Below are 14,598 nucleotides of genomic sequence, written 5' to 3'. Positions count from 1 at the left end.
TATAATCCCCTGTATAAGGAAGGTTGCCTGCCCTTCTAATTGAGCGAGGGGGCGGGTGTGCTTCTTCGTTTACCTAGCATATAGAGGCTTATTCGTTTTTTTCGTCGTGTTTTGTTGCCCGCCTTGAATCATGTTGAGGACGGTAAGCAGTCCCTAGATAGCTCATGTGCTGCGGAGACCACTTGAAAACTGCCTGATTGCTCTTTATCTATCAGAGTGAACTATCATATTACTCCTAAACCGGTGCTAGAAAAAAGAGCACGAGATCTCCGAGGCTCTAAGTAAATGCGCTGATACGCAGGGCTAAGCTACTTAGAACCAAACTAGATCACAGGCGTTGAACAAGGCCTGACGAGCAGGACTGCCGGAGTAGATAAGCTAACCGCAATTCTAGCGTGATTGCCTCTCCAGACGAACCCAGAACGTTCTAGTAAAATTTCAAGAGCTATGAGCAACAACGGCAGCATCCTGGGCTGGGGCCCTACCCCTGTCCCTTCATGATCTCCGTTCAACCAATCACATCATTCTTGTCGTCCCGTTGCGCTTGTTGCCAACCGCAGGCCCTAAGATGCGGCGTTCAGGACGGCGGAGACAAGGAACGCCGAAATGGCAAGCCACGGCGCCACGCGGAGGAGAATGGTTATCCCGTCCAGGCCCAGCACCAGGCCCGTCACCGTGCCGCCCCCTAAGACGCCAGCAAGAACTCCATCTCGTTGCTTCCCAGCCTGCTGTAATTTGTAGTGGTGCAACGTAAGGGACAGGCTGATCGTTGCGATGGCCGCTACGAGGGTAGCCGGCGAGTGGAGGGCCGAGTCGAGTTTGAGGTGGGAGCTGTGGGGCGTCTAGAGGGATGGGAGTTGTTGTCAGTCCTTCTACTCTTTCTCTAGTGTCGAGGGGGTATAGCAACGTGCAATGTCTTACCAAAGTGATCCACGACGCGTGGTAAACCGTCTCCGCAGAGCAAAAAAAATCGGACCCCCAGACGCTCGTCACGCAGGCCCCGGCCGCGGCGAGCAAGAGGATGGGGTTGAAGGTATATTTCATTAGCTTGAACGAGGCCATTTTATTTGGCGCCCACCCTTCCGCTTTATCGTTGTGCTCCGTCTCGCCCAGTCTACCCACATGGCATATTAATGCCCCGGATGCTTTGTAGACGTCGTCGGCGGATCTGAGAGCGAGTTTCTTGGCGCGGTTGTCGTCGACGAAACGTTCGAGTTCCTGCAAGCTATGGAGGCTGTCAGCGTGATAGAGACACTTCGACCTCCGAACAAGGATGTACCACTCCTCCAGCCGGGCAGCTTCAACGCGGATGCTCTCTCTCGATTCCCACCGCTCTTCTATCCGCGCTGCTGCCAACCTGGATATTCCGCTGTCGCTTTGGGTCTGTAGACGAAGAAAGAGGGAGTTCATTTCTTCCAGGGTCGATATGCTCGCGAAGACGAGGTCGGGGAGTGTGTCCGGTCTAGTTGGCTCGGGTAGGAGCTGCTGGCTGATGTCTTCGTCTAATATCTCTAGCTCCTCTGCGAGGGCTTCATATACCGCTAGCGAACTCTCGAGTGTCTGGTGAAGGATTTGAACACTCAATCGCAAGCCCGGCTGGAGTACTTTGGACTGGGCGGAGGTTTTAAGGGTCTTCAGGATAGCATTGCACAGACCGAAGATCTGGGTCGCTGCGCCAACGACGGTAATAGGGTCCATTGTAGGTTTCGAGATAGCTGCCCGTCGTGGCTTGTTGGCAGTCAAGATGGCGAAGTGGCCCATAGATTGGAGAAGTTGAGTAGACGCAGTCTGGTGCGCAAGCTGAAAACCCCGAGCCACGCCGCAACAGCACCGGGAACAGAGCTTTGCGTCGACAAGAAATCAGCATACCCCGCATCTAATCCTAACCAGGGAATTGGAATTGCAAAGTTCCGGGCAGGAACAAAATAGCTCTCTGCCCTTTTTGCCAACCTCTTGATCGGGGCCTCATCCAGCAAGCGTGCAGGGCTCTGTCTTGTTTTTGCATCACACCGACACCTTGCCTCCAAGGGTGCCTCCAAGGGTGCCGACACGAACACCTTGCCTCCAAGGGTGCCTCCAAGGGTGTCGACACGAACACCTTGCTTCCAAGGTTGCTGATACCGACAACTAGCCTCCAAGGTTACCGACACGGACACCTTGCCTCCAAGGGTGCCTCCAAGGGTGCCGACACGGACACCCTGCCTCCAAGGTTACCGACACGGACACCTTATCTCCAAGGTTGCTGATACCAACACCTTACCTCCAAGGGTGCCGACACGGACACCTTGCCTTCAAGGTTACCGAAACGGACACCTTGCTTACGACATTCCTCTCCCCTTTATGGCACGGGCCCCGGAAATCCAAGGCCGTCTGTTTTCCGGCACAAGGTCTGGCGACCATGGCCTCCTCCTACGCCCTTCTACCCAGACGTCGTCTACGCCATGTCCCGGTGGCCTTTCCCAAACAAACGCTGACATTGGTTCACAGCAACCACCTAGACAAGCCCGAGAGGACATGTGAGAGGAATACACTGCTGGCGTGTGAAGAGCTTCCAGCATTTGAGGGTGGCTTGTCATTTGCCATGCACTTATTGAGACACGTGGAATCATACAACCTACTCAGAATGCCAAGTCCAGCTCTGAGACAGGCCATGCGCGAAACCACACATAGCCGCCGGTACCATGGACCGAACGCCAGCAGGCCCAGAGTATTATGCAAGATAGCCGCCACAGCGGCGATCTGCTCTGGGATCGCCGCCCTCCCCATGGCCGCCGCGGTCCGGCATCCACACGCGGCCCTCGACGTGGCAGAGCATCTTGCCGCCGGGATCTCAGTCGCGGCGAGCGCAGCGATTCCACCTCTACGGAGCAGCGACTTCATTGACAACGGGTACTGGGCCATGGCCTACGCGGCCTGGGGCACGGCAGTGTCAGTGTTGTTCGTCCTAGAGCTCATGCAACGCCCCAATAACCTGCAGCGGAGGCTGTTTGGAGGAACCGTGCTCTTCTCGACGCTTAGTCTTCTCGGCTCGCTGTCCCAGAGCGCAGAGTCGACAATCGAGGGAGTTCTCAACTGGTTCCCGATGGCCTTTGCCGCCAGCTTATGCGTCGTTCCTGTCCTGATGGATGCCGCGGACCCGCAGGCGGCTGCCGAGATGGTTGCAAATCTGGCTGGTGTCTACGTTCGAAGAGACATCTATGAACATGACCGGAACTTGAACTGAGGGCCGATTTATCGGGAGAACGGTTTTAATTTTCTTTCCTCGGAACTTGTACGGGAGTCCGCCTCCGCCTAAGTGGAACAAATAATTCCATAGGTTCTATGCGTATTTAGTTTGCATTTTCATCTATCCCTTGCCGGAGTTGTCATGTGGCCCTAGTATAACAGAAAAAGAACGCCACCGCGTTAGAAAAAGTTGGGCATGTATGCCAATATCATGGTCGCCCAAGAGAAAAAAGGAAAGAAAAGTGTCGCCCATATTTGAGCCACTTTAACCCCCCCTTCAAGCCACAGTCGACTTCGTCATCTCACGTTCTAACAGAACAATAGGCGGCGGAGGCGGCGGCAGGAGGCGCAGGGCAACAGGGTCTATATAAGGGAGCCTTCGGCTTCGTTCTCTCAACCTTTCGTCTAGCCTAAATAGACAATTCAATGCGCTGTCATCTTCGATCATAAGCAACAAAAAGAAAAACTGTTGGGTTTACCAGGGTACCGGTACTGGACTCAACAGGGCGTGGCTGCACGCCGAAAACTGGTGGTTCAAGTGATGGATTGCAGATGTCTGTTCTTCTCTCTAGCTTTCTGGCAGTGCCAGAAAGCCCGTTCTTATACTACTATTGTGGTGGCGAAGTTGGTGGCGAAGTCTCTATCTAGAACCTTCGAGGCCCTTCTGCTTGACAAATTCCAACAAAAACACTAGATTACAATGGGTTAGGGGCTGTTGGATTCACCAGGGTACCGGTACTGGAAGCAACAGGGCGTAGCTGTACGCCGAAAACTGGTGGTTCAAGTGATGGATTGTTCTGTATATGTTCTTCCTCTCCCTTTCTGGCAGTGCAAGAGAGCTCCCCTTTTATACTGCTATTGTGGTGGCGAAATAGGTGGCGAAGTAGGTCGCGAAGTAGGTCGCGATTTAGGCTGCGAGGTAGGTCGCGAAGTAGGTCGCGATTTAGGCTGCGAGGTAGGTCGCGAAGTGGGCAGCAAATCCTCTGCCTGGCTCCTTCGAGGCCCACATTCCAACAGGGGCCAGATCGATGAAATCAAAAGACAGCAATCCCATAGCACAGCTCTCCGATGCTGAATATATCGAACTGAAGAGCACTTAAAATTTTCTCTTAGACGGGTAAAGGGTCGATATGGAGCATTTCCGGCTAGAACGACATGGCCACCAGAATGGTATATCAAAGGGATATAGAAGGATTTTATACGGCTGAGTGTACTTTCTGTGATGAGTGTTCAAAGGCTCTCGAAGTACGTCGAAAATTAAAAACAATTCCACCGTCTCGTCGAAAGAACTTTCTGTTGGAATTTGTCAAGCAGAAGGGCCTCGAAGGTTCTAGATAGAGACTTCGCCACCAACTTCGCCACCACAATAGTAGTATAAGAACGGGCTTTCTAGCACTACCAGAAAGCTAGAGAGAAGAACAGACATCTACAATCCATCACTTGAACCACCAGTTTTCGGCGTGCAGCCACGCCCTGTTGAGTCCAGTACCGGTACCCTGGTGAATCTAACACTTTCAGATAATGAAGAACAAGATTCCCTATTAGCGCAGATCAGCATGGAAGCATATAAATTAGTAGCCGACTACCGACCGGCAACAGCCGAGGTAAAGTACATGTATATGTATCTCGCTCGCTTTTTGGGTGACGTAGAAGCAAATTATCGTTCTTTTCTCGACTGACCTACCCACACCGTGTCACTATATATACTTCGTCGATATCTACTTCTATCTCGTCCACAGGTGCTCGTCGTTGAGCTTTCCCAGCGCTATGCCAAGTGAACGTAGACCTTTTCCTCGCCCCAGAATTCTCGTCTAAGACCGTTGCCTACACTCCGACACGCACAGACATGGATTATATGTACTTACTCGTTAAAGCATAAAGGTGAAAAACACAAAAGAAACAAGAAAGAGTCCTCCATCCGTTGCCCAGCGAGCCCGCCGCTGGGCCGCCGCCATTGTCTGGCAATCTGAATAACAGGGTCCGTCCGTCTCCTACCGCGACAAAAAAGAGGGGATCCTCTGTGAAGTCTGTCCTCTAGCGCACAGATAAACAACAACAGAATCAAGAAGGTTTAAGGGCCACACACACACTAATATGCACTGGGTATCGTTACATCAACAGCCTTCATCGCCTACTAGGTGCTCCTCACGAGCGGAAGAAGCGCATCGCTCGCATCGGGCCGCGGGGTGTCGCTGTTGCGCGCGGCGGCATGGCGTGTTCGGTTGTGACCTTGGCCTGGGGAGCCACAAGATGCGGGGTTGCAGCCTTCGCAGGCATGATGTGCGGCGGTGCCACCTGCGGAGGCAACACCACGTGTGGACCCACGACCAGAGGAGGCGAGACATGGACTGGCCCAACCACGGGATGGGAAATCTGCAACGACTCCTCCTCGGTGACGACTACCACCGTGTGGTGCGAGGGCGGTGGCATGACGTGAGTGGCAATGAGACACTCAGGGGGTGCCACCGTCATGTGGACCGTCACCGTACTGGTGGAGTATCCAGTGCCGTAGTATGCAAGCCCGTTGTTGACTGTCTCCGTGACCACCTCGTGCATCGTCTCGATGCTGGTTGTCACCATCTGGCGCACATCCGTGACAGTCATGTGAACCGTCACGGTGGACGTGCTGACGTAGCCAGCCTCGTTGATAACCTCGGTAACCACCTCATGCATGGTCTCGGTCTGGACAGCCATGCTCTCCACCGTCACGGTGCGGTAGTTGAACTCGGTCTGCGTTACGACCATCTCACGAACACTTGTGACAGAGATGGTGACAACTTCCTTCTCTTCGTTGACCTTGGTCACAATCATCTCCCTGACTGACGTCACAGTCAGCGTGACCGGGACCGTCACCGTCGCCTTCTCAACGTCGGTCTGTGTGACGACGTTCTCCTTGACCTCTGTTTGGACCACGGTGTTGTGAACCACCTCGGTCTGAACCACGGTATTCTCCTTGAGCTCTGTCTGGACGACGGTGTTGTGAATAACTTCAGTCTTGACGATCGTGTTGTTTTCGACGTCGACACTGGTGACAATCTTCTCCTCCACCTTGGTCTGGATCTCGGTCTGGACAACAGGGACGCTGACGGTGACGAGCTGCCTCAGGACGCTCGTGACCACCATGTGCTCGGTTTCGGTCCGCGTGACGGGCACCGTGACGAACTGCTTCTCGACGCTAGTTATCACCTTGGTGACGGGGAAAGTGACGACTTCTTTCTGCACATCAACCTTGGTCACCGTGACTGGGACGCTGACGATCGTCTCGTGGATGCTCGTCACGATGGCGGTGACAAGTTTCTCCTTGATGTCGGTTTTGGTGACGAGCTCTTCCTTGACGTCAGTCTTGGTAACCAGCTGCTCTCTGACGTCTGTCTTGGTGACCAGCTCCTGCTTGATATCAGTCTTGGTAACCAGCTGCTCTCTGATGTCGGTCTTGGTGACCAGCTCTTCCTCGACCTTGGTGACGAGAGAGGTGACGAAGTGCTCTTTGACCTCGGTCTTGGTGATGGGTATCGTAATGTGAACGGTTTCCTTGACAGTCTCCTTGATAGTAGTCGTAACGAGCTGCGATTTCACCTCGGTGACCGGGACGGTAATGTGGACAGTCTCCTTGACGGTCTCCTTGACGGTGGTCGGGATGTCGACCGTTTTCACCACGTCCTTGGTCACAGGAATGGTGACGTGGACCGTTTCCTTGACTGTCGTGGGGATAGTCACATGGACCGTTTCCTTTACGGTGGTGGGAATCGTGACGTGGACCGTCTCCTTGATGGTTGTCGGGATAGTGACATGGACCGTTTGCTTGATTGTGGTCGGGATGGTGACGTGGACGGTTTCCTTGATGGTTGTCGGGATGGTGACGTGGACCGTCTCCTTGATTGTCGTGGGAATGGTAACATGAACCGTCTCCTTGATGGTAGTCGGGATGGTCACATGTACTGTTTCCTTGACTGTCTTGTTGATTGTGGTCGGGATTGTGACGTGCACTGTTTCCTTGATCGTGGTCGGGATTGTGACGTGCACTGTTTCCTTGATCGTGGTCGGTATGGTGACGTGTATCGTCTCCTTCACTGTCTCCTTGATCGTAGTAGGCACGGTGATGTGAACTGTCTCCTTGACGGTCTCATGCATCGTGGTCGAGACGGTGTAGAAATTTGTCGTGACGACAGTCTCGTGCATCGTGGTCGACATGGTGACATACATTGTGGTAACGACGGTCGAGGTGATGATTTGCGGCATAGGCGGGGCGGGCATCATCGGTTCTGTAGCCGTCGCGAAGCGAGCAAGGCCGGCCATGGCCAGCGCAGCGGAGGTTGAGAGCCGCATCTTGGCTGAGAGCCGCGTCTTGGCTGAGATTATGAAATGGGTGGTGGATAGCAAAGACAGACTAGTCGAAGGAGTCAAGTCGATATATAAAAGTGAACGACTGGCGCTCTGAAGAAGAGGAACAAATGGTTGACGAGTATCCGGCTCCGCACAAGAAAAGAATGACAAAATATCACCGTGTCGAACGCAAACAACACACCAGAGGAGGATGTTTACGGACTCGGTGATGCTTGGACTGAGCCAAGGAAAGAAGGGAAGAGAGAGAGAACAGAAGCGAGGCGGGAGAAAGGGAAAGGACGGACGAGAAGGACACCAGAGGAAACGCCGAGGCGATCATCGCAGCAGTGCCCGGGTGATCCATAGTCTTTATCGCGGTATGATGTTTCCACGAGCTCAAGTTCAGTGCGGCTACATGACACCCGGACGTTGGGCAGGGCTTCCAGACATGCCAAGAGTTGCTGGGCGCCCTGCAGTGAATTGAGGTCGGGGCTGTGGGATGGGCGAGGGGGTCAGCTCTTGCTGGGCGACGGGAGGATCGAGGCCGAGCGGCGTGTGTACGTACCTACTGAGCTCGTGTGCTGCTGTGTGTACGTACCTACTGAGCTTGTGTGCTGCTGTGTGTACTATGTAGGATGCGACGCACCGGGTCGCCGAGTCGGATCGGCGCCGGGGTGCTCTCGAGGCAAGCCGCCTCGCCTGCATGGTGTGGGCTCTGGATAAGCCTCGAGTGCGCAAGAAACCAGGCGAGCGAGGGCCGATCACCGCGGGCCAAGAAGGTGATCGGTGGAAAGCGGCCGTTGTGGCCGAGCTCGAATGCCATTGTGACGAGAGCCATTCGTGGCGATGGCCATATTAGCTGTGTCGAGGTTGATGGTGAGTGACGGTGGTGATGATGTCGGAGGCATTTCGTTCCGCATTTCTGTGCCTGAGACTCGGATGGCGCAAAGGGCCGCAAAGGGCTGCATTAGACTCGACTCGACTCAACGGCGACGTCAGGCAAGGCCTGGATGGCAGTCTAGAGGCGGCGCAGCATCGCTGGCAGCAAAAGGCATCCCAGATGCGAAACGATGGGGCAGCGACTTCTCGTCGTCCGAATTGGCTAAGCGACTTTGGTGTGCACTGTGGGTGGATTGGATTGGACATGGCGGGGCAGTCCCAGACACGAGCAGGAGAGAAGGGGCCTGCGACGTCAACTTTCACGGGGTGCCTGTCCGGCCGGAGTGTGTCCCCTGCACAGGCTGGCTGTCAGCTGCCGCGGGGTGGTTTTGGGGGGCTCTGCAACTGTTCCCAGCTGGTCCGGAGCTGTCAACGTTCATCAAGGCAGGCACGACAGGAAAGCAAGCTCGCCGCTACTGCGGGCGGGAAGAAACCCCCCCACCGCCCCTGCGCTGGGGCTTGGTCTGTGCTCCACCTGTGACGTCCAAACGCCCATCCCCAGGGGCCGCCTCCACCTCAGGGGAATTGGAGAGATTTGAGGTGCCTGGAACTGCAACGCTCCGGTTTCTTGTTTCGAGTCGCCTTACAACCTCCACCGCACCGCGCACACGGTCCGCAAGACGAGCTCTTGTTTCCGCCCTACGCGGTGGGAAATCCGCGCTATCCTTCTTTCGCTTGCTCATCATCTCAAGTGCAACTCGGCGGTGTTTTGGTGATCACGCACGCCCAACCGATCATGCAGCACTGCACTGCGGATAGTTCGGACCGTTTAGCTGTGTCGTCTGTCTTGTGTTCGGGCTTTTCTGGTTAGATGCCAGGAACTTCTTTCAATATCTCGGGCAGGGACGAATGCTAGATATCGAGGCTGTCCGCCCGTCGGCTTTGTTGGGTATTTTTACTCATCATGGTTTCCTGCCAGCTAGCTCCTTCCCCAGACAGATGGGAGCCTGCAGCTGCACACCAGTCTCCTGCCCTCCCGCGCCAGCAGCCAATTGGCTCTGCCATCCCCAAAAGTATCACTGGAGCAGATGCAGGCAAGACGCGGGTGTGCGCATTCTTCTGAGACTCTCCAAAGTGTCCAGACCGCACCAGCGCAACCCCGTGCTTTCCACGGCCCTATGACATCGTCGAGGTCGGCCGGCCAGCAGAAGCAGAGGCAGCAGAAGCAGAGGCAGCAAGAGCAGAGGCAGCAGGAGCAGAGGCAGCAGCAAAGCTTTCCAAAGTGCCTCGGGCTTCCGTCTTGGCAGGCCAAGCATTGCACCAAACGGCGGCCGCACTGCCAAATGCAGCCACCGACCAGGCCCCTGGGAACCTTTTATTTACAGGGACCCGTCTCAGTCTCCCAAAGACCCCCATTCCCGCAAAAACTCGAGCTCGATAAGGTAATAAGCATAAACAGCCCCTGTCTTAGCATGAAACCCCGTCCCAATGTCCGACGGCTGCCAGCTGCCAGATGCTGCCTTGTTTGCCACTCTGAGTGGTCGAGTTTGTCATTATAACAAGGCTCGTGAAGGAATCAAGGTTATATCTTTCTCCGTGTCCCTCGGTTGAAACTGCATACGGGAGAGGGCAGGGTGTAGTGTCTCGTTGCGCCACCCGAGGAAGTGTGTTGAGTTTGTTGACTTCAGACCGTCCCTTGGACTCGAAGCTGGAGACGTGCGAAGATGGAATGTTGGTTTCACGATACCTGAAGCCGAAAACCGGTCCGCCTTACCTCGTCACCGAAGCTTTTTCCAACAATAATTAATTATCTTTCACGATTTTCGGCTGTGCCGCCTCAATCCCTCAATCGTGCTGCTTCCCTTACCCGGGCACCCACACTTGGGCAGGCTGAGGGGTCTGGTCCCGTGTGGGTGGGTCCCGTTTCGAGGTCAGTGGTGCCCTGCCAGCGGCATGGTGTTGCCTGGGCGAGCGGATGTGGGGACACGGCAGGGGTCGCTCGACGGCCACCAAGACTCGGGATGAACCACCCCCCACGTTCAAATGGTGATTTGTGTCCAGCCAAGGAGAAATGCGTTCGGGGGTTCCGCTAAAATACTGTTACTTTAGCTTTGCGAATACGCGAGGGGCATTGTATGTCCGCAGCCGCAGAGAACCATGCCAGGTGATTGTTTTGTTTACCAGGTTCCAATTAGAGGACTGTGGGGTCCCTGCCAATTGAGAATAGGGGCAACCAGAACTTTGCTGTTCCGTTCAAGGTAGTCGAAAATTGAGTCACACGTACCAAGACAAACTATACCGCGAGGCAGCTATCGAGTGTAGATTGGACCCTTTGCCCAGTTGCGGGTCAGATTTATGCTGTCATATCATTGGCACTAGTTACTAATGTTGGCCACGGCGTGTTACTTGATGAGCCCCATCTCATTAATTACATGAATTTTCAGAAGCCGTTCAATTGTTTGGCTTTTTTGTTGTTCCGCAGCACATAGTTAACTTCCTTCATCCAGTATCTACTTAGTACTAGATGTAAACCATTTTGCTTTGATAATACATATAGCAGTTGCAGTTGGTCCTAGAATAGACAAAGAGAACGAACATGCTTGAGGTAGAAATGCTCAGAACCACCCTTTTCCTTGCCGGATAAACATAGAGGCTCGATCTCTTCTGTATTAGCAAAATGAATGCCAGTTCTGAGCCAGAGAAAGGTTTCCAACATGTACTAGACGGATGTCGTAATTATAATCCTCAATATTTTATAATAAATCTAACTGTGGAAGCCCCTCTTCCTCGTCGAGTGTGTGGCACAGCGGCCACTCAGAGGCAAGAGCTACAAAACGGCTGCCGAGACACCTCGTGCGGCTACTCGGCTTGCATGGCGATCGGTCCGGAGCTATGTCACGGCCGTTACCGACCTCTATTGTGCCCAGAGGGCTCTAGGGATGAACAGCCACCCGTCCCCCCGCGAGCACAGCGTACGAGACTACATCGAGGCCTTGCAGCGCCGGGATGCGGCACGCGACAAGGCCAACTATGCCGACCAAGGCCGCGATACACTCCTCGATGGGTATACAGAGCCACAGCTTTTACGGGTGTGCCAGGAGCTTTGGGCACAGTCTAGCGAGTCGCCAGAGTGCCACCTCCGCACAATGGTCGATATCCTTCTCAGCCACTATATGCTTACTCGTGGTGGTAACCGTCGTGCTCTAGAGCTCTCGGATCTATTTACTTTCGAGTTTGTTGACGAAGGCCCTACCCGCTGTATGCCGCCCATCATGACAACTCGTGCCGGCAAGCAAAACCAGCACGGCCGGCTCGAGACGGCTGGTGCCTTACGGAACCGGAATCTCCAGTTCTGCCTTCTCGGCGCAGTGGCTTTCTACCTTCTTTTCCGCTGGGAACTTACCGACGAGCCTTTCCCAGACTTTAGCCAACGCTCGGCTTGGTACGATATCCAGCTAATCAAGAGCAACGGCATTTTCAGTTCCCAGCATCATACGGATACATTCCCCAGATATTTTAAGCACACAATTTCTTCTAACATAGTTAGGCCCAAAAATTTTACATGTTTCCCAAGCCACTAATCAATTCCCCTCAACCGCCGAGCCGGCTTAGCTGTTGGCCTGATAAAGACTCATAATCTTCTCCAATGATTCTCGCGTCCTATTGTCCATAAACAATGTAGCGCCGAGAAACTGGTTCTGCGTCCCGTCTGTCGGCTTCCGGGGCATCCAGCTGAGGTGATTAGGGTAAAGACCGCAGACTCGGGTCAGCAATCAGGGATCTTAGAAACTTGACCTCACTATAAGACCTCACTATAAAAGCACCGGTTCTCGCGCGAACACATGTGCTTGTCTGTGGAACTCGACGCTGAGCAGCGTCACGGGCCCCTTGCCATGACATGGCTCTCGTAACCCCTTCGCCGCGAGCAGCACACTGCGTCGCTGGCTGGTGTAGCTCGTTTTGGTCGTGGTAGCGTCGGCCCTTTTACGGCAAGCTCAAGTGTGAGTTTTCTAATACCTGACTCACGTCGATAGCCATATAGATCCTTTCATTACATAGCCGGAGCTTGGGCGAGAGTACATCCTACAATCAGGCCACTTGCCCCGGGTATTTGTGCCGACCGGGCGTGTATGTTTCTGATACTTTTGGATTCACCAGGGTACCGGTACTGGAATCAACAGGGCGTAACTGTACGCCGAAAGCTGGTGGTTCAAGTGATGGATTGTAGATGTGTGTTCTTCTCTCTAGCTTTCTGGCAGTGCCAGAAGCCCCTTCTTATACTACTATTGTGGTGGCGAAGTGGGTGGCGAAGTCTCTATCTAAAACCTTCGAGGCCCTTCTGCTTGACAAATTCCAACAGATACTCTCCGGCTTTGCCTCGCGCCCTGCCTCCCTATTCTGAAGCTGGCCACACAGGCCATATTGGCGTCCTCCAGCTTGTCGTGGTTGGGCTTTTGCGCATGTTCTGGCGTGCGCCTTGGAAAACCAGGCAGCAAGTGGTGGACCGTGCCTGCGTTTCAGCGAGAAACAGGTGCCTTCCATCCAATTTTGTCCACGTAAAGTGCTAGTACCTACCAGGTACCTACGTGGGCTCTCTAGGTCGGGGGAGAGCAAAATTAAGAACTTGGGCGGTTTCCCTCGCAGCCTCTCAAATTTGCGCCTCGCACCTCCGTCCTAGTCATTCGCCGTCGTTCTGATTTTCTTTCCGCAGACCGCGCAACACAACTCCGTTTGGCAACGAGTCCTTCTGCCGCAAGATTCGTCAGCATCGGTGGGCCTCTTCTCATTTTGAAGAGAGTTGTGTCCCTGCACCGGGCGTGTACACCGTTATGTGCCTCATTTGAAGCACCTTTTTGAACGAAGAGGAAATACAAGCATGTCATGGTAAGCCAACTTACCCCTTCCTATTTCTGAAGCGAAAACCTCCGGCTTCGCTAGATGATTGCTGACACACTCTTTTTCGTCATCTAGCTTGCACCTCTCGGTGTGCCTCTGGCGGACACCGGCAGCTTCGACAACCGGGAGAAGCTCGTGCGCGCCTGCGAGGGACTCGAGGGCGACCTCAATCTAAACTAGATTTTGAAGGACTATACGCCGCCAGCCGCTTGGCCCAGCAACCGGGCGGTCTGCGGTAAGAAATTCCACCAGTGTAGATATCACCGACTAGAGCGCGCACTCGATCTTGGCGGCGATATGATGGAGGATTACGACGCTATCTGATGCGTGGATTTGCATCCTCTCCAATTGACCAGAGCGGCTCGGTGCGCCTCCCGCAGTTTTTTGCCTTCATGCGCAACGCCGCATTATACTGCCTCGCCACTGAAGGCGACGGCGACAACGAAAACGGCGGGTAGTTGCAAGCACAAGGCAGACGGGGATCGATGCTTCAACGGCGGGCAGTTACAGGCACAAGGCAGACGGGGATCGATGCTTCAACGGCAGGACATTTACACAGGTTCAGGCTACCACCTCGGCGCAGAGACAATGATGGAGGTGTGAGGACTGGAGGAATACAAACAGGTTGTCTGATTTTCTTTCTTTGGGGGAGGGGGAGGGGGAGGTGGCCGGGCCGCCGTCGAGACAGCAACTTGTCGCCAAATCTGATTATCTTTTTCATGCCTCGGATTTCTCATGATTGCTTGGGCTTTCTGCTACCCGCTGGTGATTGACAATATCTAGATGTCTTCGGGAGCGGTAACTATAATTTCTCATCTAGACCGCAGTGAGGTGGTGTTTTACAACCAGACGTTTCTCGTGCCGTGATTCTTTTTATATTTTGCAAGGTTATGCTCGCGGAATTTGGAGCTGTGCAAACACTCGCTATCCTCCACTCTCAGAAACTGCAGTTGTTCTGGTTGCGAGACTCCTTTTGAGATTTCTACACATTACTAGGAAGTATCTGCTCCATGCAGCGGCCCGCTCCCGCTCTAAACGGCCATCAACAGCACATTTCTGCACGGGACTTAGACGGTATAACATACCGAGCATAACTTTTTAAAAAGAAAATGAGCCAGGTGTCTGGCTCCACCAGTGTTTCACAATTATACTATCTAACGCCTAGTTGTCACGGCATGGCCCGTGCATGACATGGCACGTGGCCCACAACCACCTATTTTCCCGCGTCCTGCGTGGTCTCTGCCATAGCTTCCTTCTTCATCTTTAGATTCTGCG

General features: G+C 53.9%; 4 protein-coding genes across 4 annotated transcripts; 2 read left to right on the top strand and 2 right to left on the bottom strand.

Annotated features, from left to right (window-relative positions):
* Positions 1 to 1,071: 1,071 nt before the first annotated feature.
* B0T26DRAFT_688877 (uncharacterized protein) lies at positions 1,072 to 2,114 on the bottom strand (the record flags this gene model as incomplete). The annotated part of the gene is made up of 1 exon (XM_060441007.1): positions 1,072 to 2,114. A coding segment is annotated over exon 1 (684 nt), but the record flags the coding sequence as incomplete, so codon positions are not given.
* On the top strand, positions 2,038 to 3,681 carry B0T26DRAFT_688876 (uncharacterized protein). Its single transcript, XM_060441006.1, has 2 exons — positions 2,038 to 2,173; positions 2,261 to 3,681. Exon 2 carries the CDS (start codon positions 2,399 to 2,401, stop codon positions 3,221 to 3,223), a length of 825 nt encoding a protein of 274 aa, XP_060303420.1. The 5' UTR covers positions 2,038 to 2,173; positions 2,261 to 2,398; the 3' UTR covers positions 3,224 to 3,681.
* Positions 3,682 to 6,888: 3,207 nt separating this feature from the next.
* Positions 6,889 to 7,356, bottom strand: B0T26DRAFT_633922 (uncharacterized protein; the record flags this gene model as incomplete). The annotated part of the gene is made up of 1 exon (XM_060436582.1): positions 6,889 to 7,356. A coding segment is annotated over one exon (468 nt), but the record flags the coding sequence as incomplete, so codon positions are not given.
* Positions 7,357 to 8,063: 707 nt separating this feature from the next.
* On the top strand, positions 8,064 to 9,381 carry B0T26DRAFT_75207 (uncharacterized protein). The gene has a single exon (XM_060445477.1). The coding sequence runs from the start codon at positions 8,395 to 8,397 to the stop codon at positions 9,244 to 9,246; it is 852 nt and encodes a 283-aa protein (XP_060303418.1). The 5' UTR covers positions 8,064 to 8,394; the 3' UTR covers positions 9,247 to 9,381.
* Positions 9,382 to 14,598: the final 5,217 nt, after the last annotated feature.

Source organism: Lasiosphaeria miniovina, assembly GCF_030549165.1.
Source record: "Lasiosphaeria miniovina strain SMH2392-1A chromosome Unknown B0T26scaffold_1, whole genome shotgun sequence".
Taxonomy (NCBI): Eukaryota; Fungi; Ascomycota; class Sordariomycetes; order Sordariales; family Lasiosphaeriaceae; genus Lasiosphaeria; species Lasiosphaeria miniovina.
The sequence above is the reverse complement of the archived record's forward strand: the minus strand, read 5'-3'. Positions and strand labels throughout refer to the sequence as shown.

Coding starts and splice junctions, on each gene's coding strand:
- B0T26DRAFT_688876 (XM_060441006.1), top strand. CDS start 2,399: ATGGCCTCCTCCTACGCCCTTCTACCCAGACGTCGTCTACGCCATGTC.
- B0T26DRAFT_75207 (XM_060445477.1), top strand. CDS start 8,395: ATGGCCATATTAGCTGTGTCGAGGTTGATGGTGAGTGACGGTGGTGAT.